Here is a 26,598-nt window from a genome sequence, read left to right as displayed (position 1 = left end):
CTCCTTGTCAGAGTCAATGACATCACATACCTCTGAAACAGTATGCCTTTCACGGAGGTGTCAACGTTTCAAAAACACATACCAAACAACACATGGGGAGGAGCACATACACAATCATACGCAGAGACACAGGGTGATGTGCCTTCCAGGTATTTCCGTGGTCTAAAATGTATGTCTGCTGCGGCATGTAGTGTTTTTGCAGAATTCCTCATATTTACAAATGAGAGAGCCCACGGCCTAAAGGCAGACAAAGCATCTCAGTAATTAAAACACCCTGGGAGGTCCACCACTGAAAAGTCTGAGAATATTTGCTCAACATTGACCGGCCTCTCACAACACTTCCCCCCCCGCTTCACATCTTAATCTTCCCTTAACATACAAACGGTCTACCACTCCACTTCCTCATTGGTGCTGGTTATGACAGAGTCCTATTGGCTCAGGTCTGCTTGTCATTGGTGAGAGATTTCCAATGAGGAAAGGAGAGAGCGGTGAGAAGTTCATGGTCGTGCTAGGTTAGTGTGGGATGGGTACCGTGGGAAGAGGAGAGCAGAGACTGCAGCTTGTGTAGCAAATCCATAAATCAATAGTAGATGAATCACTGAGAGTGGCCGGTGGTGAGCTAACGGGGTTACTGTCAACATGCTTATCATCACTAAATGCAGTGTGGAACAAACATACTTACAGTAAATGGCAGTGGAGTGACAAGGACTCTTTTTCTGCCTTGTTTTCCTTAAATAGGGCTACATAAAGTTCTGTCTGTACTAAATACATGGTTTTCTAAGCTGCATTTGATTTCCCTGTTTTCTAAGAGCAGTTGCCAGGTGTTCAGAACCGTGTGGTGAGGGCTTTATTAAGGGACTTACCTGAACAGGTGTCAGCTGGGCTCTGGGGTCAAACACTCGCAGCATCTTGTCCTAGACAGATGAAAGAATAAAAATAAATAAATAAATCATACAGTTGAATCAACACCTCTCTACAGTTTCAACAAAAGCTGAACATCATAACCTTCATAAGGGTAGGATTTATTGCCAGACTATTGTATTTTAGTATTAGACTGCATTAGTTTTAGATAGATGTACCTAACAAAATGGCAGTATAATTAAGACGTGCAAAGGAGGTCAAAGAGCATGTGCAAGGTCAAGATTTAAAGTTCTCACAGAGAAAGGGGAAGGAATGAAATGCTCCTCAGTCAGCTGTACATTTTTTCTCATAGAAACCAAAATAGACAACTGAAATATGAAAGCCGCATATTAAAAACATTAATAAAAGAGTATAGACCTTAGTATAGTTCAGTTAAAGAATAACACAATCTCTCTGAAGTTTCTCCATTTATCAGTGTGATCTGACTGATTCATCGTCGGCAAATGCAATCCAGTGACCTCTCCGAAGCCTCGTGTGCCTTGACCCCGATCAGCCAAAACACGCATTTGGCATCAATCACAGCAGCCAATCAGAGAGCCTCCTGCATGATTGAGAGGAAATGGGGCCTAATGGGATCAGGCTGTGACCGGGACATGCATGTCTTTCTACCGTGTCACTCAATATCGCTGTGTGACTGTGATCACAGCAGACATACAGGGCTGATAGCAGGTAATAAGTACATAGACTAAACCAGGCACACACTTAACTCACATACACACGTCAAAGAGAATCAGGAAACACACACACACACACACACACACACCTTTGTCCTGCTCTCCACAACAATCCAAGAGGAGATTTATTTACGGTTATTATTTTTAAGCTAATTTTTTTTCACTAAGATAGCAAACGGGGGGTTTCTTAATGTGCTCTCTTTCTCTGTCTGTGTGTTTGTGTAGCCTGCCCACCCACTAATATGATGCCCCAAGGCTTGAGGCCTCTGTGACCTAGGCCTAAGCCAAAGGCTCAGGGAGCAATGCCAGAACAACACACACTTTTAAACCACATAACCTGTGGATGACAGCCCACCTGTTGCAAAAATACCAAAATCTGGCTTAAACCATCTCTGACCTGTAAGCATTCTCTGAGTGTAACAGCACAGAACACAAGCACGCATGTTCTGGTAAATGTTGGTTGACTCAACCAATCATTTTGGTAGACAGCCAACTAGGGCTGCAACAAACACTTATTTTCATCATCAATTAATTTGCTGATTATTTTCTCAATTAATGAATTAATTCTTTTGTGAATAGTGAAAGATTACCATTATAATTCCCAACAGTCCAAGTTGACATCCTCAAATGCCTTCTTTTTTAGGAGCAACAGTCTAAAACCCAAATATGTTTAGATTATTATCATGTATGACAAATAAAGTCATCAAACCCACAAATTGTAGGCATTTGGCAAAAATAAAGACTCAATTATCAAAACAGTTGCTGATTAATTTTCTGTCAATTGACTGTATTACTATATTTCAGCTCCCTAACCTTGCAAACACACTTTAGAATAACCAAATGCACACATATATGCACATATATACAAACATACATTTGCCATATTAAGTTCACTCACTGGCATATCAAGTGTTGTTGTGCAAACAAAAACATGAGGGAGGATACTATCTGGCTGTGCAAACACACAGATGAGGGGCTACTCAAGTACAGATGTGTCCACCAAGCCATACACACATACACTCAGAAAAGCAAACACACTCTCTTAAGGCTATGACAATAACCCATATAAACACACACACACCACGTCAACTCATAAATGCACATATGGAGGGCCGGGATAGCCATGTGTGCATTTGTGTGTGTGTGTGTGTGTGTGTGTGTGTGTGTGTGTGTTGAGACAGCAGCTGTTTAATCAAAGTGATGGAGCCTTATTCTCAAGCTGCTCTTAATGAGTTTTCACAAAGAGTTTGCTGCACACAACTTTCACATGTATGCAAACACACACACACACTGATGCTGGGAATCGTTGACCAGCGGTGCTCCCTCTCTTCTCTCGTCAAACACTATGCGATGCTAGCCTCCCCTTCTCAGGCTCCCACGGTTACCGGTGTCAAAGACTGTTGTGATTGTCAGTTTGAGACTGCAGGATCCCCTCATCAATAATTCTATCTCACTCTTCTCACCACAGGAAATATGGTATGGAGCTCAGTTATAAATGTGAAAATTCAAGGTGGACCGTGGACCATAAATCCAGTGACACCTCATTTCTGCATTCAGCATACAACCCTGTCCTGTCCACTATTCAGATAAAGACAGGCTGTCTTCCCTCTCTGCTGGTACAACCTGTGGATTTTTCTTCCCTGAAATGAATGGCGCCTTTCTCTCTCCAAGTGTGTCATAAATATACATCTCTCTAGGTCCAAACCAGGCCTGTCATGATTCCTGCCCTTTAGAGTGGTGGTCTCCCCTTCATCCTCCTCCCAGCAATGCGCCCCAATGTTTATCCTATGGGAGAGCCGGGGGATTGGACCCACATGTTGGCGGGCCCTATTTGCTTTAATAAGTTGGATTGGAGAGATTGAAAGGGGCCTTTTGGTTAAATGACACCAGAGCCCAACAGGGCAAGAACCTCAGAGCCCCCCCCTTCCCCCGACTCTGATCTTGTCTCACATTTCCCCCCTCCTCCTTTCTTTTCAGGTGCCTCGTTCTTTTTTAAAAAGGCCAATAGTAGGGGTGGTAGCTTTTGGCCTAGGTGATTATCCTGTCAAGGTTAATGTCGTGATTTGGACGTAGCCTGTGACGGGAAGAGTAATTTGTCCCTTGTCAGAGCAAAGACAAACAACACGGAGTGGACTGACAATCATACCTGTTAAATACCCACATGTGGAAGATTTTTGTGTCAAAGTTTATTCCGTCTCAAGAACAATTAAGCTCATCACGCATTGTCTAAAGTATACACCAGGGCCCTCTGCCTCACTTTCACATCAATCAGTCTATGTCTAAAGAAATGTGAATTCATAGTGAATATGTTATACTTTGTATATATATATATATATATATATATATTTGTTTCAATTAATTAGAAAGATACATAGAAAACTTTTTTGTTGGGGGTATAAAAATGAATTATGTTAACCTCCACTGATAAAAACGCCTCTAGCTCTTACTATAAATCAAATATTCATGAAACAATTCCAGCTCAACTCATAAATTCTTTCTTTCTCTGCCCACTACTCATAAACTCACCTCCCTCCTTTCTCCTCCTACACAAAATATTAACAACCTAATGGAAAGCCCATCAAGCTGTGTGATTATTTCCTGATGACATGGGGCCATGTGGATGCATAAAATCCCTGGGAGACTTTCTCTCTTCTTAGCTTTTCCCTGTATGCTACGACACTACTGTACTGCCAAAGGAGTGGTGGTCGTCAGTTGCAGTTGCACCAGAAGACGGGAGGGTTCAAAGGTGCATACACGAGTGTGTACTGGGGATACGGGGGCTCAGGGGTCACGTGGGCTCGAGACAGAACTAAATCCCTGATAGATGTATTCTTCACACACAGTCGTGTGCCCTTGTTAGTGCTGTAATTAGTTAAAGTTAAGTTAAGTTAATACAGTTTCCAGTCTGACGAGGAAAATACGCAGAGGCTCTTTATCAGCTGCCGCTAAGATTTCTTTCTTTGTCATGATTAGCGCATTAAAACAAACTAGCTATTAACTTTTACGTCATAGGACTTTCAAAATGTATTATTTTTCCCTCTAAAGAACTGTTCACTAATTCCCAATCAAATGTGGGATGTAATCCCCACCCTTTTTATTTGCAATTACCCATGTTGACATTTTGATGAAATAAACCCCATATTTATACACACTATATAAACCGAAAACAAGCAGCAGTGTCTAATGTGAGGCATGCTGCACTGAATGTGAGCCACTGGCCACATCTAGTGGTCACGCACTGCAACTACAACAATGAAAACTCAGTCCATACAGGAATAAAGCGGTTGTAAATAAAGGAAAATACATGCATGCATGCATGCTACTACTATTTTCTTTTTATAATGCTTTAAAATCAAAGATGAAGTGTGTGTGGTGCAGTGCGAGTTGTCATTACCTTGCAAGAGGAAGCCAGTAGGGAACCGTCCTGTTTCCAGCACATACTCTGCAGCTGGTCACCGTGCTGCTCCAGAACTGCAGACACACACGTCGTCATTTAGAGAGATGAGAGAAGGAAAGGACTAGAGACACAATGTTCATGTTGGACAGGGACAAAACAAGGAAAAAGAAACATGATGCCACACACTGAACACAGAATGATGGCACATATACAGACAAGGAGACATAGATGAAAAAACATCTCTTAGGTCACTGCAGGGAGAAATGCAGGAGAGAGATAAAGCCATAAATCAAGCACATCAAAATAAAAATCACACAATTATACAGGAGTATGGATGATTTAACAACAGATCATACGTCCTTACAGTTTAGGCCCATGAGAGAAATTATGAGCATGACACATATTAGGCTGCAACGCCATAAGTGAGCACAGAGCTTGACACAGATGAAAAGAGATGAGTGGTGCACTTGTTAAGATAGTTACAAAAAGAGTGATTTGACATGAACACACTCATTCATATATAGATTTTTATCAGTCAGACCTTGTTCCTCAACCACTAACGAATGAGGACTAAGGGTGATGAAAGACAGCGTGTGGGGTACAGCTAATGAAAAGTTGGATCAGCAGTGAGCAGCAGCAGCCAGGCCAGCTGTCATGGGATGGGTAGAGGGGGCAGTGTTTGTGGGGGGGTTGAGGCCAGAGGATAGTGACTGCATCCTGAGGCCAGTCCAGGGAGACTGGGACCAGGACAGCAAATCAAAAAATTACCTCTGCTGCTCCGCAGGCAGTGTCAGTCCCCAATGGAAAAAGGAAACCAACCACTTTAATCCAAATATCCATTATATTCATGTTGCACATACATAAAAATAGGCCACAACAAAAATTGAAGACTAACTGACAGAGACTGAAATGTTAAATGCAGACAGTGCATAATGTACGACAAAGACTTACGACAAAAATAATTTGGGTTGTGGTGTGTGTTTTAATATAAATAATGCACACGAAAAAGCTTTTACAGGCACTGCTCATGTCGCCAGCTGTAGCTACCTGCTAGTGGTGTATCCTGGCGGCTGGTGTCCCAAATCAGGGGGGACTTGGTGTTGCCCACAGCCAGCAACCCAGAGGAGGTGGGGTGGAAAAGCACCAGCTCCAGCCTGCCCTGACCTGGACGCAGGGTCAGCTCTGGAGCGCTGGGCTGCTGCAGCTCTGGATCACACAAACGCCAAAGCTTCACCTGAACACACAGAGGGATAGGGTTGGGCATCGTTTTGATTTTAACAATTCTGAGTCCAATTCCGATTCTTCCTTTCGATTCCGGTTCTAATCGATTCTCGATTCTTTGAGGGGTGGAGTTGAAACAGGTCACATGCCTATTTTCACAAATAAGAGGAACGTTTTATTTTGATTCAATGGTGGTTTGCAGTTTTACCGCTTTAACGTAACGTAAAATAAAGCCCCACTAGAGCGCTGCTTACTGTGCTCCAAGGCTGCAACACAACAAGCGCCTGGTCGCTCCGGAAACCAAAACTTGCGCATATTAAATTGGGAAGTGATGATCGGATTTGAAAAAATAGTGGGTGGCAGCGTCACTTCCACTTTACCACAGCTTACAATTCAAAGATCCAATCCGCTCCTAACCAGCAGAAATGTTTCTCCATCCTCTTGGATGGAAAAAGTCCTCAACCCTCGGTGAATTTCTGCGCTTTTGAACATTAAATGAATTATTTGAGTTATGATCTGTCTCTGACAGTTGTTGACAAGCCACAACAGACAAGACGGAAGAAGCAGACTTGGAGGATCACTACAGCAGGCATCTAAAACATCAAGATGCAGCCGCACAGCCAGAGATCAGGTGGTCAAGTCTCTAGCTAAATGGTGATACCATGGTACTGCATAATTTGAGGTTTGGGTTCCGCTTTGGATTTCTTGTTAATGCTGACATGTGAGAGCAGAAGAAATTAAACTGCATTAGTTCATTTTAAGTCAATGAAAATACTCGTATTTCACTCAGTTTCACTCTAATTTGCTTGCTCAGCACAACCTAGTTGGTGAAACAATATACCCTGTTGGCAACAGATAAGAGGAATGAAAGTGCGCTGCAGATGCTGGGCACTGCAGACCACGCTTGCGTGCGTGTGCGTGTGCGGTAGGTCTGTGTGTGGCCAAAGATCCTTGAGGTAAACCGAGCTGCTGAGTCTGAAGATGCAGACCCACACTCAGCAGATTCCAGTAAGCTAGGGCACCTGTGGCTGAGGATAATGTGTTGAGAGGAGGGAGTCTTCAAAAGGTTTAAATTACAAAAAACGAGCTGGTTCAGATCGTATTCAAAGCCCCGCCAGGAACAACAAAGCCTGAAAGGATGGAAAGTGGACTTATGTGTAAGTATACAAAAACAAGATCGATACAAAGAAAGAGAAAAGAAATCTCACCGTTTCATCTCCAGAGCATGTTGCCAGGAGACATTCATCAAAAGGAGAAAAGTCCATATCAGTCACCAGATCTGACAGAGAGGAGGAAAAACACATGGGAAATAAAAATGACATCAGGGTCAAAGCTGTCTAGCTTAATTTCCTTTCTTGGGATTAGTTTTCTCTAAAAGGACCAGAGTATCCTTGAAGGTTGGAGTGGTGGCAGTTATGCAGAGGGAAGGGGACAAGAGAGGGAAAGAAAAGGACTGATGTGATGTGCTGGCAAAAAAATAAAGAAACCCTACCAGAATGGCAGGAAATCTGCGTGACTGTCCATTCACCATCTGATCCAGGTTTGACTGAGGACAGGCCCAGCATACCTCCACCTGCAGACACATACACAGAATATGCAATTGATCATACTGTTAAAACCATAAAAGTATTTATAGTGCACACAAAAAAACAACAAAAACATGATTTCTAGTCTTTTTTTCTAGGATTCAGTCTTCTCCATCTTCTAAACTGAGTACATGTGGAAACTTGGTGAAACACAAGTACAAACATAGCAGAAACTGTACACAGTTGATCCTTCTTTCTGCATGAAGCAAACGTTCCTTTTGACCACACTTTTATAACCTTACCAGCCTGCTCGGTATTAAAGGCCACCAGCTTGGCACTCGCTTTGATGTGGCTGCCCTGGCAGGAGAAAGAACCACCTCGGACGTTGTTGATCCATCCCTGGATTTAAAGACATGGAAAAGCACAAGTCAGGGATCATAACGGATAAAAACAAGGGTATGAGAATGCACATAAATAACTGGGGGTGAGACTACATAACAGAGAGGAAAATAAATGTCATTCGAACCCAAGAATCACAAGTGTTCACTTGATAAACAGGACTGATAAACCATGCAATAATCATGTAACTGTGCAATACTGTAAATATATTTTACTATTTATTCTCTTTACTTATATTTATTTATTGTTTGTTTATCTTCAGTGTATCTTGTACTTTTTCCCCTATCCCTTGCTGCTGCAACAGTGTGAATATCCCCGTTGTGGGATAAATAAAGGATTTTTGAATCTTGACATGTATACACAGGACAAGAGCACAACCAACTAGACAACAACACTAGAGAATCCAACAGAAAAACATCTCTATCATAATATTAAGGAGCACACGTGACCAAGTTGCTGTCACAACTAGAATAAAAGAATGCGAACACCGAAATAAACAGGAAGGATCTAACTGAGAGCACACACACATTAGTGCCTCTGAATGAGCAAAGTGTTGAGGAAGTGGAAGGGTTCCCTGCATTGCACAGCAGAGAACTCTTAAAACCTCTTTCAACATTAACAAGGCAAGAGCAGCAAGAAGACTGAGTGTCCATACAACACGCTCCAACAGCTACTGCGCTGCTCCTCACAAAACTGTAACAGACCAACACACATTTGGGCTGCAGACAGCACTTCTAAGGATGCATATATATTTTAACAGGATTACATATTCTACATGTGTGTATGTCAAAAACCAAGTGGACATGTGTGTCACTAGTGTGACAAAGGCTCAAATCCATGCTGTGTTTGAGTTTAAGTTAGAAGATCCCAATAAATGACAATCCTAAACTTGATTTATTCTGATTTAGCCTCATATAAGGTTGTGCTTATTATTCATTCATTAGTTACCTCTGCTACTGGCTACCTGCATAGAAGTCTTATCAACTTTGTATTATTTTCTCCTGAACTAAATCTCAGGACTACCATTCTGAATCAAAATCTTTTTCAGCGTCCGCCGTTCAGAGATAGAATTGCTGTATCTGGAGACTGGAGCATGCTTTCCTGCATGGATAATATTAAGGACACTTACAAAAGGCGTGTCTTCCCTTAATATCTATTTGGTTCAACAATTCCAAGATCTGCTATGTGTTTTTCTGCATTTTTCTCAGGATTAAAGAGATAGACTGAACACATTCTGCTGTGAATCTATCCACAGGCCCATTATTAGAAAGAACCTTGGCACCAAAAACTGTGTTCAGGGGACTCGGTGCCAACCAAATAAGAGCTGACAAAATTAGCCTGCTTCTGGGACTACTCTCTCAAACCATGTGGAACACACCCAAACTGTTCTGGATAATTTGAGATGAAAACATCCCACTCATCTTCACTTTCTTGTATCTTTCCATCCCTATAAGCCTGCTTCTCCTCTCAATTTGTCCTTCTTGCCCCATTTCTTTCTTCTACAGTGTGTGACATGTCAGATCCCGTCACATGACTTTCAGCACCGAAATAGCCACATACACACATATTCATTGGTCTCTTGTGTGAAAGGCTAGTTTACCATTCACGGCAGCAAAGCACCACCTGCTGTCTAAGAACCTGGGCAGAGATGTGCACGGTCTCTGTAAATACCAGGCATTTTACTACCTCAGTAAAAACAAGGTAGAGGATTACATAATTCACCTCAGCAAGAAGAGCTGCAGGCGTTGCAACGTGAAAGAAATGGGTCCACAGGACGAGAAAAATGGCAGATTTGTATGCAAGACAGTCAGTCTCGTCCAGATATGTCGCCTCTTGCAGCCAACACAAGGCATCCTGACAGTAATATCACTTATCGCATTTGCCATTCAAACATTTTTATCTTTATCTCTGGCTTACATGTATAGCAAATATGTGCAGTCAAAAATTGTGCAACACCACTGCAAAGCAATGAGAAAACTCAGTTAGCTAACTTAACGTTATAATATCATAGCATGATGATGGGCGTCACTGCATTATCCGATGTAGGCTAGCAGCTCTATGCAACCACATGGCTCGTAGTTTTCATTACTAGCCTATTCGTGTAAATACTAGTGTGTGATCTGAGATTTTCGTGTAGTTATCTCAGATGCAGGAAGTTCAACATCCCTTTGCAGGCAGGCGTTCCCCAAAACACAACTTAAGTAGCACAGCTAATAACCACAGCTAATGTTAGCTAGGAGAACTTGCTCTACCAAGGCGCTCGTGTGCTACTCACATCTTTCTTGGCAATTTTCGGAGTGGTGTTTTTGAATTTGGAGGTCTTAAAGCGATTCATGCTGCTCTCTGAAATTGACTTTCGTGCCTTCCGGGTGTCTCTGTCGAGCTGGTTGGTACTCGGCAGAGGACTCCTGCTACAGCTGACAGTTCAGGTTGGCTGCACGGTGTACGCTCGCATTGCTCCACAGAGCTGTCCGCTTGGGCGGAGTTTTTATTTTTTAACACTAGAGAACACCATGCTCTGTCACGTGCTGCCTCGGGTCTTAAAACATGTGCATTCCTTTTTTTAACTTGACACTTGTGATGAAACTAATAATGTTTGGATGCTTTTAGTCATTCCTAAATGTTATCTATTGGACTATGGTGAAGTTTATTAAAATGAATAGTGAAGTTTAAGATAAACGTTTGCAGCTCGTTTTTCTTGAGAGAGCATAATCTTGAATCACACTGAATATCTTTGCGTTTTCTGTGACGCCCACTCCGTACCGGATATGCGCAGTGTGTCTGGAGCAGCGGCCGGTGTTGGAATGATGGCGTCCTCGGCTGCCCGTTGCTCATCACGCTGGATTACAGTCATCGTGTCCTCTGGACATCGCAGGGCCGCCGGTGCTGTTGTCTGCACTGGCAATGGAGGGGTCCGTAGTATCTCTACCCTTGGAGCGGAACGACTGTGGCGGGGAGGGAACCTGATGTGTGGCGGAGCAGGGAAAGCGTTGACATTGAGAGGGCTGTCAGGTGAGTGGTGTGGTACTGGCCTAGGCTAGGCTAGGCTAGGCTAGGCTAAATTTCTCTAAACTTAGCTTTTTTTTAATTTAGCTGTTAAACGGTGGCAAATCTGTACAGTCACTTGTCAAGTGAGGCCTGAATGCAGCAGTAGTGCAGCTCCATTGTTCTAAATGGTATTAACTTACCCTTTTACCCTGTTTTAACACTGTTTTTCCAGGTGTCAAATCGCCCCATGCTGCCTGCACACTGTCCTTTCACACTAGTGCCCCTGCTAGCAGCAAGCAGGACTTCTACCAGATCCTCGGCGTTTCTCGCACAGCAACCCAGAAAGAGATCAAGAAAGCCTACTACCAGGTCTGCTCCTGCCTGACATGCATTAACAGCTTGTCAGACAAACAATCAAAACAGTAGTTGACAGTGTGTTTGTTGTCCCTCAGATGGCCAAAAAGTATCACCCTGACACCAACAAAGATGACCCACAAGCCAAGGAAAAATTTGCTCAGCTGGCTGAAGCTTATGAGGTTTAGTCTTTAATTCAAGCTTTCAGTTCTACACTTCTACTATATATTTTCCCATATGTGTTTTCTTTGAAATCTATGAATACTCAAATAACTCAAATTACAAATGCACATCTAAAACGTTGCTCCATGTTTTCCTCAGATCCTGAGTGATGAAGGAAAGAGGAAGCAGTACGATACGTATGGCTCAACGGGCTTTGACTCTGGTCAGGCCGGTGGTGAAGGGCAGCGCTACTGGTCTGGACAGGCCAGCAGCGTGGACCCAGAGGAGCTCTTCCGCAAAATCTTTGGGGAATTCTCTGGAGGCCGGGGTTTTGGAGACTTCAATGCCATATTTGAACAGCCACAGGAGGTTAGCAAGGATACTGTAAAATGGGAGTGAAAGTAAAGGAGTGTCTTTTTGATTTTTGCTTTTGAGAACTCCTCTCGTTTTTATTTGTTTTTGTTTTTTTATTGGTGCATATTCAGAGTGATTAATTTCTTTTTTTGGACACAGTACATCATGGAGCTGACGTTCACTCAGGCAGCAAAGGGAGTCAACAAAGAGTTTTCCGTTAACATAGAAGCAGCCTGCGGGCGCTGTGATGGTAAGGGCCACGAGCCAGGCACTAAAGTCCAGCACTGCAACTTCTGCAACGGCTCCGGCATGGTAAGAGCTCTGACGTGCTGCCTTTCTTCAAAGTGTGTTGTGTTGTTGTATTTACTCTACACATACATTGTCCACCCTGTAGGAGACTGTGAACACGGGCCCGTTTGTGATGCGTTCCACATGTCGCCGTTGTGGTGGCAAAGGCACAGTCATTTCCACCCCCTGTCACTCCTGTAATGGGGTGGGACAGACCAAGCAGAGGAAGACTGTGATGGTCCCTGTGCCTGCAGGTCAGTCTCACTTAACTGCCTGTTCTTCTGTTTACACACTGTAAATACCTCCCGAGGGATTTTTCTTCGCATCACTATTAATGAGCATGGAAAGTCACCCAGTAGCGTATTAGCAATGGACAGAAGCAACTACTGTCTGCTCTGCTGCAGATCTTCCTGACTTCCTAGATGTTGTAGGCTTTTATCAATCAAAATTCATAACAAATGGCTTAGAAATACAGGTACACTTACTGCTGAACATAATTCATAATTTAAATACCTGTCATACGTTCTGGCATGATTTTTTTTTTTTTTTTTACATCTGCAATCATTGCAGCTGTACTTGTATCAAAAGTAGTTTCATTATGGGGCGCCTTGGTAGTTCACCGGGTTGAGCATGCGCCCCATGTACAAAGGCTCAGTCCTTTCTGCAGCCGCCGGTGGTTTGATTCCGACCCGAGGCTTTTGCTGCATGTCATTCCCCCTCTCTCTCTCCCCTCTCCTGTCTTCAGCTGTCCTTTTTTGCTTTGTTTCCTTTGTTGCCAAATAACCTTGCATATTAACGTGAAACTGTGACAATATTCCCCCACATAACGAATGATAAAGGCATGTTAGAAAAACCTGAAATAATCAATAGTTTGAGCCTCTGCTGCAGTTACATCTGTGGGTTTGAACTCTTCAGAAATCATAATGGCCATAAGGGAAGTAAAAGAACTGCCCTTATGCTTGAATTTATAGTACTCCTGAAATCTTTCTTAAGTATGAAAGGAAATGAGGGTTTCATACCATTGAGATAGATTGTCACACTTAACTTAAATGTACATTGTTCATCACACCTAACTGTGGTTTGTTTTTGCTTCAAGGAGTGGAGGATGGTCAGACTGTCAGAATGCCAGTTGGTAAGAAGGAGATCTTCATCACATTTAGGGTGAGTATCTACCTCAACTCCTTAATATCAGTACAGATCTCACAACAAACCCAGAAATAACATGAATGAAATGAATTCCCTCTCCATCAAGTGCATGTTCAGGTCAGAGCCGCTATAATGGGACTGTCCTGTGTAATGTACTGTAGGTGTGTGGACTAGTGAGAGGCACTGATCTGTCTGAGCTCTTTTGGCGTTTTTCTATTACATGGTACCTGCTCGACTCGCCTTTTTTGGTTTTCCATTACGAAAAAAAGTCCCTGGTACCTGTTAACAGGTACTTTTTTTTTTAGTATCACCTCCGTCGAGGTTCCAAGCGAGCTGAGGCGATACCAAAAGGTGATGTGAAAACCTGCAGACTACTGATTGGCCGGAGAGAATCGTCCCTAATCACTGCGTCATCATTGCTAGCGACAGACGGGGGTGTCCTGAACAGACCCGCCATTTTTAAATAGTTTAGCCAGTGGTGGGGTTTTTTGCTGCCTCCAGCTTCTTTTGAAACAAAATTTGTCTTCTGGCTGTGGCAACAGCCACATGCCGAGAGTCAAAAACAACACACCTTCGACGTTCTGTGTGTGTGTTGCGTTAGGTCACGGCAGTTTCCTCTCGCCTCAGGCATGAGGCGGTACTAAGTGGGTAAGCGCCATAAGACTTAGAATAAACACAGTTCAGACAACCTGTGGTGTTCCGCTTCTTGAGATTGGGATGTTTTAATACCACGTGTGACTGGTTGTGATGTGTTCTGGGTTCAAGGTCCAAAAAAGTCCTGTGTTCAGGAGGGACGGCGCAGACGTCCACTCTGACCTTTTTGTCTCTGTGGCGCAAGCTATCCTGGGCGGCACGGCCAGGACACAAGGCCTTTATGAAACCCTAAACTTATCAGTAAGTAGAAGTGCACATTCTCAGGTTTCTCCTCCAATGGGGGAACATCACAGCATAATAAAATGACTGGGTTTTTTTCCTTGCTTTCAGATCCCTGCAGGCATCCAGATAGACCAGAGGATTCGTCTGTCAGGGAAGGGGATCGCTCGCCTCAGTGGTCATGGCTTCGGAGACCATTATGTCCATGTCAAAATAAAAGTTCCCAGGTAAGACTCACAGACAAACGCATATCTTGTTCATCTTTTTATTCCAGTAAAAATTCCATCTGCTGCATGTATACCAGATGGGGACATGAGAGGGCTTTGTGATTGAATACCATAAAGAAATGGGATTTAAAAAAAAAAAAAAAGCAACTGTTTCCCAATCACAAAGACTATAAGATATTGTTTTTCTGTGCAGGACACTGACTGACAGACAAAGAGCTCTGCTAATGAGCTACGCTGAGGAGGAGACGGATGTGGAGGGGACAGTAAACGGTGTCACTAACACCACCACAGGTAAGAGGTCAATGGCACCAACTGACGTTGCTGTTACTTTAGTCCTGTCTTTTTGCTGCTATACATCTCTGATCTGCTGAAATGGGGGTTTAGCAAAGAAACTTATTTAGTCTGGCTGATGCAGTGTTAATCTCTGTCCAGGTGGGGGAAGCAGTGGTAAGCAGTCTGAGGCAGGGCAAAGCGAGCATGACAAGAAAGAAGGAGAGTTGAAACAAGAGGGGGGCTTCTTCTCCAAATTAAAGAAATTGTTTAGTTCCTTCTGACAGCCACAAACCAGGTAGGACTAGTATTGATTTATCCCAAATGATTTTTTTTAGTTCAGTTCTTCACAAATAATTGTGATGCATTATGCAACACTTCAGTTTTTGGATAACTTTTTATTATCTGGTTTGTGGCTGTCACATAAAAACATTCAGCTGGATGCCCTGAATGTCTGTTTTATATGTCGTTTTTGAAACTGGGACTGCCTTGCCAGCTCAATTTTTTTTCTTTTCTTTTTGAAAGTTCAATTTACCACGAGTCCATTTGACAACATTTTTCCTTTTCCTTCTTAAAGGTAAAAGGTCTTCCTGGAACTGAGAAGCTTCATCAGTAGATCAGAATGCAGAAGGGAGGAGAGCGTAAAGCAAGCACAGTCACATTATAAAGGGACAGGTGGCTAAGGAGTACTGGGCGTTGGATGAGGCCTATTAAGGTTGTGGATGGATCAGTACGGACCGACCTACCCAGCCCTGCAGTGAATAAGACGGAGGATCACCTGCTCCGTTCCTCTACCATAGTGAATCCACACACAAGAGGATGTGTCCGTGCGCCAGTCACTTCTCCAGTCAGATGTCCACTGTGGCCATGTGGGCGGCAAAGACTTAAAGTGCTCATATTATGCATTTTGGCTTTTCCCTTTCCTTTATTGTGTTATATATATTTTTTTGTGCACATTATAGGTTTACAAAGTGAAAAAGCCCAAAGTCCACCCCAAAGGCACTTACCATCTCCAACAGAAAACACTGTTCACAAACTGCTCCAAACTGCTTTATTGTAGTCCAGCTAGAGCTGGGCAATATATCAATATTATATCGATTTCGTGATATGAGACTAGATATCGTCTTAGATTTTGGATATCGTAATATGGCATAAGTGTTGTCTTTTCCTGGTTTTAAAGGCTCCATTACAGTAAAGTCATTTTCTGAACTTACTAGACTGTTGTAACTGTTCTATTATTTGCCTTTCCCCACTTGGTCATCGTATCCACATTACTGATGATTATTTATCAAAATAGTCATGGTCATCTCATTGTGTAAATATTTTGTGAAAGCACCAATAGTCAACACTACAATATCGTTGCAGTATCGATATTGAGGTATTTGGTCAAAAATAAAGTGATATTTGATTTTCTCCATATCGCCCAGCCCTAAGTCCAGCCTTTACTTCCGTGAGTGCGTCACATGTTATAATGCTCACCTAGCTGCTAGCATGGCACGCCCTCATACTCTGCTTCTGACTGGCTAGTAGTCCTTACCTAGCTACTGCGCATGTGCGACTCCTACCAAAGATGGGATAGAAGTGTGATGCCTCACTCTGTAGCTAAAACAGAGAGCTCAACACACAGGGTGAAAAGAGGAGCTGCAGCAATGTGCAGTACAACAAAAATATGTAAAAATTAAACCATGTAAACCTATTCTGATATAACCTCTAAATACAATTATAAACCTGAAAATGAGCATAATATGAGCACTTTAATCTTTTATCATAGCATTTGGTGTATGTTGGTTTTTGTGTTCCACAAAAAAAACTCGGTAGTGATAACAGAATTCATGTGCACAGCAATAAATTATTGTATTGAAAAATGCTACAGATTCAAGTTTTATTTTGGATTAAATGAACCTCTTGTTATTAATCATTTTGTTCTGTATGCTTTGGTTGTGTATTCATGAACCCTTGAATTTCCCCCACAATTCTCAGCACTGTCAGTCCTAACAGGTTGAACATCATCAACTACATGTTTACCTTTGAGTAGACGTGTTGGACAGTGTAGAGGTGCGTTTGCAGTGGGAAGTTGAACTTTGGCTTTGATCGGCTTTCCTGATCTGTGAAAACTAATGACCGAACTCTTTTCCTCTTTTAAGAGAATTCTGCACCTTCATTACATTTGTACTTTGTTTTGGATCATACAGTTGCATCAATGTGTCACATAGAAGAGATATACTGTACATCTATAATAAAGCTATGGTCCGGAAAAGCCTGTTTTATATAAATCACTAAAGAAGTAGCATGCTGAGTGCTTTGACTAATTAATTAAAAAATATTTATACATATGACAATAATTGTTCATCCTAATTTGGATACAATATAATGCAATCCAAAACACCACTAAATTGCTTCCAACAAAGTATGAACATTAGAAAGACCAAAGGTTATTTTTTGCAGAGCTATTAAATGTGTACCAACTAATTTGTACCTAATAAGCTAGCCTGCATTTTTACTTTTGAATACATCTATTGGCATCATTTTCAAAGTAATTTTATGTGGACAATGTTTGTGGTTCATTCTCCAACACCTTTTAAGCCCTGTGAGGCTGTTCCATGAGACTGAACTTACACAGCTCAACTGCTTTGAGCTAAATGCTAGTTTTTGCATGCTAAATTGCTCACAGCGACAATGCTAATAAACTTGTTTAGCTAGCAGGTATGTTCCCCATTTTAATTGTGTGTGTTAGAAAGTTAATATTAGCTAATTAGGACAAAATACAGTTGAGGGGGGAAAAAAGTCAGGGGATCACCAAAGTCATCAGGATTCATCCTCTGGGGTCCATGAGCATCTGTACAAAATTCCATGCCAATCCATCTAATAGTTATTGAAACATGTCTGAACCAAAGTGGTGGACTGACTGACCAACATAGCTAGCATGGCTAGTAAAAAATGACAAACTGTATGATATTACTGTGGTTATATAATATTGGTGATGTAGTGCTGACAAATGTTTGAAAGCTTTATGGATTAATCTGGGATCATTTTGTCTGAACCATCTTCAAGACCTCAAGGTTTGTGCCAAGAAACTACACTAAACAAATTAGGCATTAAATATAATCTTTTAAGATTTGTATAGTGATTAAAAACACCAGTCCAAATCAATCACCTTTATTTCAGCCTTAGCAGGAAAACAAAATGTATTCTATTATACACAACACAGCATTCTCCTGCAGTTTCACTCTCATACAATAAGAGTATTCTAGCCAAACACTATAAAGCTTTGTCCAGTCAGATGTACACAAAGGAATTAACTGCATAGTTAATGGAAACGCAACAGAATTCAAAATCAACATGAATTAGTCAAGCATCCCACTCTCTTTAATCTAAGGTTTAATCAATGACCAAAACTACCTGTACTCCTGAGATTCAAGTAGGCGTCCCCTCAGTACGTCCAAAAATACTGTAGTATTTTGACACATCACACTGGCATCAAAAAAATTGGAACATAAACCTAAAATATGGACATTGAACTATATAGTATATTAGGGCAGTCCCTGTTTTAGTCCTCCATATGCAATGCATTGTATTGCCATCTAACTGCAAAATGAACCTGAGACTCTCAAACACAAAACGCATCATCACTTAGGTTTCCATGTCTGAACAAATCTGAACAAGTTATGCTAATGAAAATACTGTGCGTCTGTTTATCTATGAATGTGTTGTGCAAATACACACAGCACATGAACCTGGTTGAAATGTTTTCAGTAGGTTACCTTAGGTACTATGTGTTCAACAAATCCAAGCAAAAAATAAATTTAAAAAAACTGCTTGGAAAGATAAAGTCAAGTTCATAAAATGTCATTACAGTGTATGAATAAAAATTGAACTTCAATCGCAAAACAATTGTGCAATTACACTGCATACAGTACACACAGCACGATATAGTCCTCCTTATTTATGTTGGGGAAAAAAAAAAAAAAAAAGAGTTGTGCCCAACTGGGAAAGTTGTTCCCAACATACAGTATAAACAAAATATGACTAATGATTACAGTCTTAGTGATGATGTATACTAGTAAATCCATAAGAGCTGAGCTGCTGAAGGACATACCTATAAGTACCTAACCTGAAGTAGTTCATAGTAAACCACAACATTCAGACACATATAGCCTTCATGAAGACAAACTATTAACATTACAAAGGACAATTTTCTTATAAAACAGCTGCAATCACCTTTGTTAACAGCTCTGTCCTAATATAGGCTCATGTAGCAGGTACAATTTATTCTTCATTTTGGATGGTTAAGCTATGCATTTAAACAGGCAGGTTTTTTGTTTTTTTTTTGAATACAAGATGCCATATTATATCATTCTGCAACAGAGAAATAGTACATTTGAACATGCATCAGCAGATAATCAAATATCCAGTATATTCACTAGTATCTGAAAGATGTTTATTAATCATACACTTGTCAAAGTGTAGGTGTGCTAAATTTTGAAAAATTGCTATCCTTTGTATCACAGTACACCTGAACAAACTTTTTTGGAAACATCTGAGGCCATGTTTGAATCATGAATGTGAAAATGGATTTAAAGAAGAACATAACTGCACATTATCATATCATTATATTATATTATTATTAATATAATAATAATAATAATTATTATTATTATTATTAATCGTTATAACACAGCAGTCAGCAGTATACATACTGCATAACATATGCATAGTAGGTTTTAACATGTTTTTACTATGGTTACCATGAATTAATTTTGATAATCATTCACCGTTAGTAACTGATTTATTACTGTATAGCCAATTACACATGGGCAGTATCTATACAAGTCACCATGCTTTATCAATCTTGCAGTTTCATTTGAAATTGGGAAAAATTTCACAACAAATGAGCTATTAACACTGTGTGCTTCCATGACGAAATCAGAAAATAGCTTTAGAAGGTCTTGTAATACGACCAAACGCGTAGGACGGACACAGGATGGAAGGATAGTGCAGAGGAGGTAGAGAAATAAACAGCCGGGTGGATGAATTGTAACAAGGTGTGGCTTGATGGATGGATGGATGGATGGATGGATGGATGGATGGATCGAATGTTCCTACAGATCATTTTATTGGAATTCTATTGATAACATCCAAGTTAATTTCCTGTCAGCTAATATTATTAGCAGCAAACATGTAACATTAAATAAACTTGGACCCGTTCAGAATGTTTGCATGGAACTATCAAATGGTGTACAGCTTGAGGGAGTTTTCTTGTCTCCTTACTGTCCTTCCTTCTATGGTTCTCCTGGATCACATCAGATACCATGCAGCCAATCCAGCCAGAGCAGCAAACCAAGCAGCAAACAGGACCTGGCCTGTTGGGTGTCGGAGTACGGCCATGGCAAGCTGACAGGCGTATGCTGTTCCACCTGATGCCGCTGTGACACAGAGGGAGCATGAAAGTAAACTTTCTCACAATAGCTTTATAAAAGCTTTATCATGGCACAGTGGTACAAAGAGAGAAGAATAGAATCATACCCATTTTGGCAGCATAGTAGGGACACTTGCTGATGTCTCCACCCATTGCCCCATGGACGGGCACGCCAGCATCTAAAGCATCCTCCTGGATGGTTTTACCGATCTCGTCCAACTCCTCAAACACCTGCAAGCACAAACATACAGCATGTAAGGTTATCAAGCTTGTTGCATACTGTATATTCTAGAAATTGTTCGTGGATGAAACAACCAGACAGGAATGTCTGTTTTTGGCTAATCCAGCAAAGTTAACGCCTGACTATCTAAGTATCATCATTAATAATCACACTCACTGATGTAAAAAACATATAAAAATCCAATACTGCCATAAAACAGAGCTATTAAAGGGATAGTTACCGTGGCATAAACGGTATGGCAATATCTCTGATAGTAGACAAATTCCTTTGTCTGACAATATATATTGTCATATCACTCAATTCTACATTCAGTAATTACCAATGTACAATCATCCTTCAACAATAGAGTAAGCCTAACACAGTATTACATATGCTTTAGCCTTTTGTATTAATAATTCACTGACTTTACTGCTTATCAGTTGTAGTTGTGGATATAGACCTAATATCAATAATGACTTGCCTAGTCTTTACATAGAATGTTTGCAGGTAAAAGAAAAGACTGACTGACATTTTTAGTGACCTGAAGGGAAAATGTTCACATGGAAGTCTTAATCAAAATGCATTTCCAATGCCATTTCATTAGGATAACATTAGACGATGACAGTGCCTTCAGTTATAGTTATACACATAATAAAACCTTCAATGTGTGTATACAAATTCAGTAGATGATCAAAACAGGCACAAGCAGCACACATTTAACCACCTCACCATCACCACCAGGGAATAAATCACCCACCACTAGTGTTTCCAAACATAGCTTCCATTTCTTCAATTCTCTATCTCTCCAACCTCCATTCCTTGTCACTGGCCTCTCACCTCCATGTTGAAGTGAAAGGCCTTGACAGCCTCTTCTACCAGCCTCTTCTTTGTTTCCATGTCCAGTTCCAACTCGTTCATCCGACTACGGTACAGCTGCTTGAATGCTTTGGCACTATGGATGCCATCAAACTGATAGAATTCCAAGCCCTCCCCGGTGGGCGGCAGCTTCATGGCTCTCTGCGCTACCTTCTTTAGCACCTGGCCCCCGGACAGGTCCCCCATGTAGCGGGTGTAGGCGTGGGCCACCAGCAGCACTGGGTCCTCCTGCCCTACTTGATGAATACGGTCTACATAGCGTTGGGTGGCCTGGGAGCAGCTGACCTGGCTCTGCCAGTCAGGGCCGTAAAAGTACTCAAGGTCACGGGCCAGGGCCTCGTGGCGGTGCAGCTCTGAAGGAAAATATAGAGGGGCAAAGTGGGGGTGGTCTTTGTTCCTTTCAATCTCCTCCTCCATGGCTGTATAAGTATAGTAGAGTGCCACGGCGCCAAGCTGGGGAAGCAAGAAACATTTATTCACCTTACTTGTTTAGTAAAGCACTATATTGTAACAATCGCCAATCTCCGTAATTCTCTTCAGACTGACCTTGAAGAGCTCTTTGCGGATGCGTCCCCTGAGGAAATCTTTCACAAACTGGGTGTTCTCAGCCTTTTCATGGACCTCCTTGGTCCCTGCTGCCAGCACCTCAGACAGATCCTCGGGACTGGGAAAAGAAAAGAGACAAATATGGCGGTATAATGTATGTTTGAAAGAACCACAACAACAAATATGATTTTTATTACACTGTTTCTATGTTGTTACAACACTAGTGGGATATTTACCCGAGAGTGTCTTCTTTTTCCTCATATACCAGCCCTGCTCCATTGGACACATTGGCTGTTGCCTCCATCTTCTCTGCTGACTGTAGTGGTGTGTTCCTGTCTGCCAGTTAGTTCACCCTAGAATCAGTGAAAGACGTCAAATTAGCATTATATTTACATTCAAATTATATGGCAGCAGTCAAAAGTTTCACCACAGTGCACATATGAATCTTGAATTTTCAGAATAAACAAGGGGAAAATAACAAGAGGACAAAGTCAGGCTGTAGCTGCAGTGTTCCCTGTGGTTCTAGAGGTCTGAGTTATTGTGCACCAAAACAATAACACACAGGAGCAACATATATACTATACAGTACATTATTAATTACAATAAACAATAAATTACACCTTTTCTCTGTAGCTGTTGTTGTCGCTGAGATGAGGGTCAAAGGAAAGAGGTCTTCTGCCAGTTGATTCAGCTGCTTAAAGCCTTAGAGCTTAATTACTTTGAGTCCAGGCTTGAACTTCATGAACACAGTCAAACAAAAAGCAGCTCATACAACACAGCACAGGCCTTGTAGTCCGGTAAAGTTGGAAATATATTCACACCAGCAGGAGATCAGTTATGTGTTAAGTACTTTTGTAGACATTAATCTATTTAATATTTAAACTATTTAATATTTTCCCCAGTAAATATTGCCCAAAATTATGCAAGAGCCTTTTTTTCCAAAAGTAAGTGTTAGTATAGCCAGCAGGAGGCTAGGGGCACGTTATTCAACTGGTTCAATCTCACGGTTTCCGGGTTTAAGGTGATGTTTCCTCAAAACAGTGTGAAGCGATGTGCAACGGACTTTGAAATATGTTTTATTCAATACATCCATGGCTTTATCCTGTTCGGTGGGTGTTTCAGAGGTGTTACCCAATCAGCAGAGACGTGTGGTAGAAAAAGGCAGGTTCAACGCAATCATACATCCATGAACGCAACGCCGTTTCAGTTTAAATAATGGTTTTGGTACATTTTATCGGGACTAAGCGCGCACCATTTTTTCGTGAAGTAGTTTTGGAGACACAATGGCTGTGTCTCAAACCGCCTACTTGCACACTTCAAACACTTAGTTTTAAGTATATAGTGTAGATAACGCAAAACGTCAGTGCACTGAAAGTACCCGGATGACCCCCTAAAAACGGTCAAAAAGTTCAGTGTGGAACGATCATAGATAGAGTATATATATAATGGACCAACAGATCCCGTTGCTCTGGACGGAGACCAGTGAAGTCTATTAGAAGCACTTTTCCGGTGATGGCTGAGCGTTACTGAGCAGCCTCCAACTGAGAGAGACGATGTAAATGTGACGTGAGCAACCTGTCTGAGGTCTTCTGGTAGCTGTGCCAAGAGAAATCTCAATCATTCCCAATCTTGCAGAAACGGAGAGCATAGGTATATGTTAGGAGATAACATAGGCACAGGCTAATTATTGCTAACTAAAATGCTAGTTAACATTAGTAATTAAACTTAAACAGCTAATGTAAGTTGAAACTGCCTGCGAGCTTCTCCTGTACTGTACGGTAATTTGTCTACTATGCGACAGTAAGTCGCGTGGTTATGACACAATCGTTAGCCTATTTTTACAAAAACGCCTGCTACGGAGCCATAACGTGAGATACAAGGTAATGGAGCCTTTTATACATTGTCGTGTTTCTTTAGAAATAAACAATGGACAAATAAAGTCTTTAAACGCTTCAGATGTAAAGTTATTCGCTGTCAAAGTGAGTTCAAAATGAATGGCAGTCAATGGAATACTAACGGGGGGTGATGGCTTGTTAGCATCAAAATGGTGCCATAGGAGCTACGGGTTGTTGACAGATGCTTACCCCGTGGGAACGATGGACCCTACCAAAGAATTTCTAATAAGGGAAGAAGTTCCACTCCCTCGTTACTTCCGGCTTCTGAACTGGTTGCAGTTCCACCAGAGTTCCATATAGGGGGCGCTCACAGGCCAGTGCAGAATGAATGGGACTCTATGGAGCTATACCCCTCAAAATCCACTTTTCTCAGGATATCATTTTTTGTCTAGTAATTTGAATGTTGCATTCGAAAGGGGAGGCTAAGAAAATACACACTGCCGGGTGTTAGATTTTTTTAAAGTGGCTTTTTTGTTCTGAAAAGCCTTTAAAAATGTCAATGACGTCATACACATATATGGCAGATATACTGCTTCACGGCAAGCTCTGAGTCGCTTCCTTTGTTCTCTCGAAGCATCGACAACACAGCTGACAGGTTAGGCTCTCCCTGTTAATACACGTGCTAGAAAGAGGTTTGCTAATGTTTTAAAGACCACGCCGAAATATTCACTCTGACATTCTGATTCTGCTTTGGATGCCGTCAAGCGGGATCTCTGATGTAATCAGTCCTTCACTGACCAATCAGCATTCATTAGCAGAATGCTAGCGTGTTATGGGCAACAACGACTCAACCTGTAAGAAATCGAAAGGACACAAGTACTCGTTCATTCAACTTTTGACCTATAATCCATGTTGAACTTGCAAAAACTACAATCAAATCTGAGATTTCTCAACGACAATCAGGCGAAAGAGACAAATTTAGCCGTCTAGCTCCATAGAGTCCCATTCATTTAGCACTGGACCGCGATCACCCCCAGTGGAACTCTGGTGGAACTGCAACCAAATTCGGTACAATGGGACTGAATAGGGAGTGAACAGGCTCTCCGTAGACGGGCTTTGACCCTACCCGCACTAAACGGGCACCATCTTGACTACAAAGCGGAAGGGAGCCCTTGACCGGCAGCTGATTGGACGAACGCGTCACGTGTGTTTGGCTGGTCGAGAATTTCAAACCGACTTTCACGGCGGCTCAGACGGAATACAATCTTGTATTTTACGAAAATAGTTCACCAAAACGTGTATCTGAAAACATTTTAAGCGAGAAATAGGCCATAACGTTACTGAATCTGTCTTCATTTTAGACCGACAAAGGTCAGTTTAAAAGATTTTCGTCAGATTTTGAGAGGTGGTGGGTCGAGCCGGCCGCTCCTCATTTGCATACAGGAAAGCGGGCTGGAAAATCACGTTCACATGTGTTGCGTTCGTCACGTTCATCCCGCTCGTCATTTCTGGTAAGTGTTTTAACATAAGTGTTCATTTTGGGACAATACTAACCATCGAAAGTGGGCACTACAGCAGTAAGTGGTCAGTGCACATTAGCAGTGTACTGACGGAAGTATGCAGAATGAGACACAGCCCAAATCTAATAATTAAACTATTGAATATTTCCCCCAATAAATATTGCCCAAAATTATGCATACACTTATTTTTTTAAAGTAACGTCAAAGTGCTGTAACGTTAGTATAACCAGCAGGATTAACGTAATTTTGGTGACACAACTGTATAATAATGAAGCTATTAAATATGTTTATTGTCTCTTCGGTGATGCACTTTGTAGACGGTCCCTGCTCATAGACCAGTATTATTTGTCGAGGTCAGATTTACGAATCATTTTGATGAAAATGAGGTTGGAGCTCGTTGTCTACCTTACTACAGTGGAAAATATGCGTCGTGTGTGTTTTAATAACGTTTCGGTTAATGAGTTATTGTTCCCGGAAGTTCGAATCTGTAAAAATCGTTCCAACTTTACCGAACTAACGTTAGGCCTTCTGGTGTTTAACGTTACCACAAATCCCAAAGAATAATGTTGTATAACGGTGAGTTGTTACAGTTATTTAATTCAGTTCAGTTCCTCAATCTAATCAGAAATCATAATCTCAAGCCACCTTTCATCGATATTTGAATACATGTCTCGTTTGTTACTTTTTACGGTAACGTCATCTAAACGGCTAGGAGTATCATTTTGAAAACAACAGCTAACTTGACGCCATAGATGGGATCATCTATGGGATGACGCTAGCTAAATAAACTAATAGCTAGCTAGCTAGCATTTCAACAAGCTTAACAAATTTAAGATTTGACGAGCGGCGTTACATTACATTTTGGGTAGAGATGGGCAGGTGATTCCGAAGCTTTTTTCAGTCCTGCGCAGCGCACTGTTTCAATACTATAGTGTCGGAGCTTGTATCTAAATGAGGAATAGGCCTACCACGTGAATGATGACGTCCGAAGCTTTAAACGTGACTGCTTCAGAAAGTGCTTCACTCGTTTGACTGTTTTGAAAGTTTTGGTGCTATGTTATTATGCTAAGTGGAATAACTGAGAAAATATGGCGATTCACACTAACAGGCCATGCTATAACATATACTGATATTATAGCAATATGCTTTCATTTTTTTATTTAACCTCTATTTAACCAGGCAAGTTAAAAAAAAAAAAAAAATTCTTGTTTACAATGGCGGCCTATGCTCTCTTGTAGCAATTTATGCTTTATACAAGTTAGTGCTTCATCTTGTTTTTGTTCAACAGTTCATACCATTTTCTCATGCAGGCTAGAAGAGAATAACCACAAGATGGCATTCCCAGCAAATATCATGGTTTGCCAGGTTACAGCTTCCTAAACAGT

The 26,598-nt window shown here is 41.5% G+C and overlaps 3 protein-coding genes across 5 annotated transcripts in view; 1 reads left to right on the top strand and 2 right to left on the bottom strand.

The window, feature by feature from the left end:
• Positions 1-10,599, bottom strand: part of coro7 (coronin 7) — a 120,095-nt gene extending 109,496 nt beyond the window's left edge. Inside the window, exons 1-7 of the mRNA XM_078269709.1 lie at positions 10,414-10,599; positions 8,042-8,138; positions 7,706-7,786; positions 7,422-7,492; positions 6,040-6,226; positions 4,990-5,066; positions 864-914 (exon numbers count right to left, since the gene is read on the bottom strand). Coding sequence (XP_078125835.1) covers positions 864-914; positions 4,990-5,066; positions 6,040-6,226; positions 7,422-7,492; positions 7,706-7,786; positions 8,042-8,138; positions 10,414-10,473 — 624 coding nt within the window. The 5' untranslated portion in view covers positions 10,474-10,599. The remainder of the gene's footprint in view (positions 1-863; positions 915-4,989; positions 5,067-6,039; positions 6,227-7,421; positions 7,493-7,705; positions 7,787-8,041; positions 8,139-10,413) is intronic.
• Positions 10,600-10,826: 227 nt separating this feature from the next.
• dnaja3a (DnaJ heat shock protein family (Hsp40) member A3a) lies at positions 10,827-16,667 on the top strand. Of its 2 annotated transcripts, XM_078269712.1 has the most exons (12): positions 10,827-11,150; positions 11,359-11,495; positions 11,579-11,662; positions 11,802-12,011; positions 12,156-12,308; positions 12,391-12,538; positions 13,381-13,445; positions 14,196-14,324; positions 14,415-14,530; positions 14,724-14,821; positions 14,963-15,098; positions 15,378-16,667. In XM_078269712.1, exons 1-11 carry the CDS (start codon positions 10,907-10,909, stop codon positions 15,082-15,084), a joined length of 1,506 nt encoding a protein of 501 aa, XP_078125838.1. In that variant the 5' UTR covers positions 10,827-10,906; the 3' UTR covers positions 15,085-15,098; positions 15,378-16,667. The 2 variants fall into 2 exon arrangements, with proteins under 2 accessions (XP_078125838.1, XP_078125839.1); XM_078269713.1 differs by lacking the exon at positions 14,963-15,098 and having other exon boundaries at positions 10,900-11,150.
• Positions 16,668-17,940: 1,273 nt separating this feature from the next.
• On the bottom strand, positions 17,941-26,186 carry hmox2b (heme oxygenase 2b). 2 transcript variants are annotated; one of them, XM_078268933.1, is made up of 7 exons: positions 26,072-26,186; positions 22,479-22,594; positions 22,095-22,211; positions 21,859-21,976; positions 21,274-21,765; positions 20,324-20,447; positions 17,941-20,223 (listed from the first exon to the last, which is right to left on the bottom strand). In XM_078268933.1, the coding sequence occupies exons 3-7, from the start codon at positions 22,160-22,162 to the stop codon at positions 20,096-20,098; spliced, it is 930 nt and encodes a 309-aa protein (XP_078125059.1). In that variant the 5' UTR covers positions 22,163-22,211; positions 22,479-22,594; positions 26,072-26,186; the 3' UTR covers positions 17,941-20,095. The 2 variants fall into 2 exon arrangements, with proteins under 2 accessions (XP_078125059.1, XP_078125060.1); XM_078268934.1 differs by lacking the exon at positions 22,479-22,594.
• Positions 26,187-26,598: the final 412 nt, after the last annotated feature.

This window comes from Sander vitreus, chromosome 15 (genome assembly GCF_031162955.1).
Source record: "Sander vitreus isolate 19-12246 chromosome 15, sanVit1, whole genome shotgun sequence".
Taxonomy (NCBI): Eukaryota; Metazoa; Chordata; class Actinopteri; order Perciformes; family Percidae; genus Sander; species Sander vitreus.
The sequence above is the reverse complement of the archived record's forward strand: the minus strand, read 5'-3'. Positions and strand labels throughout refer to the sequence as shown.